Source organism: Trypanosoma theileri, assembly GCF_002087225.1.
Source record: "Trypanosoma theileri isolate Edinburgh chromosome Unknown TM35_Tth_18_V1, whole genome shotgun sequence".
Classification (NCBI taxonomy): Eukaryota; Euglenozoa; class Kinetoplastea; order Trypanosomatida; family Trypanosomatidae; genus Trypanosoma; species Trypanosoma theileri.
The window spans coordinates 414830-415250 of record NW_021639860.1 but is presented as its reverse complement, the minus strand read 5'-3'; the positions used below and the strand labels follow the sequence as shown (position 1 = coordinate 415250).

At 48.7% G+C, this 421-nt stretch overlaps 1 protein-coding gene across 1 annotated transcript; it reads left to right on the top strand.

The window, feature by feature from the left end:
* Nucleotides 1–112: 112 nt before the first annotated feature.
* TM35_000182390 (nucleobase transporter) lies at nucleotides 113–421 on the top strand (the record flags this gene model as incomplete). The annotated part of the gene is made up of 1 exon (XM_029026552.1): nucleotides 113–421. A coding segment is annotated over one exon (309 nt), but the record flags the coding sequence as incomplete, so codon positions are not given.

The following is a 421-nucleotide window of genomic DNA, read 5'->3' as shown; positions in this document are numbered from 1 at the left end:
GGAACACACGAATTTCTGGAATAACGTTTTTTCGTATTTTAATCTCATTAATCTCGCTACGGCGCTGATTGTCGAACCGCTAACGCTGACGCGAACATTCCGCCGCATTCCTTTGCAGGTGCGTATGCTTTCGTCTTTGGTGTTCTTGTGTCTGGAGATCATCGTACTGATGGTGGTGCCTGCAGTAGGTTCAACAGAGGTTGGAGCGATGGTAACCATCCTCATTGCAGGTTTTATTTCAGGATCAGGGAAATCAGTGTTTGAGGCGACAGCATACGGGCTATTTAGCGCGTTTCCTCATCGATTCTTGGCTTGCTTGATGGGAGGTGCAGGAGTGGCTGGAGCGCTAACCTCTATCTTGCAGATCATTGTGAAGGTTGCGATGCCTCAGGACTATGAGGGCATTAGTCTCCAGTCCAAG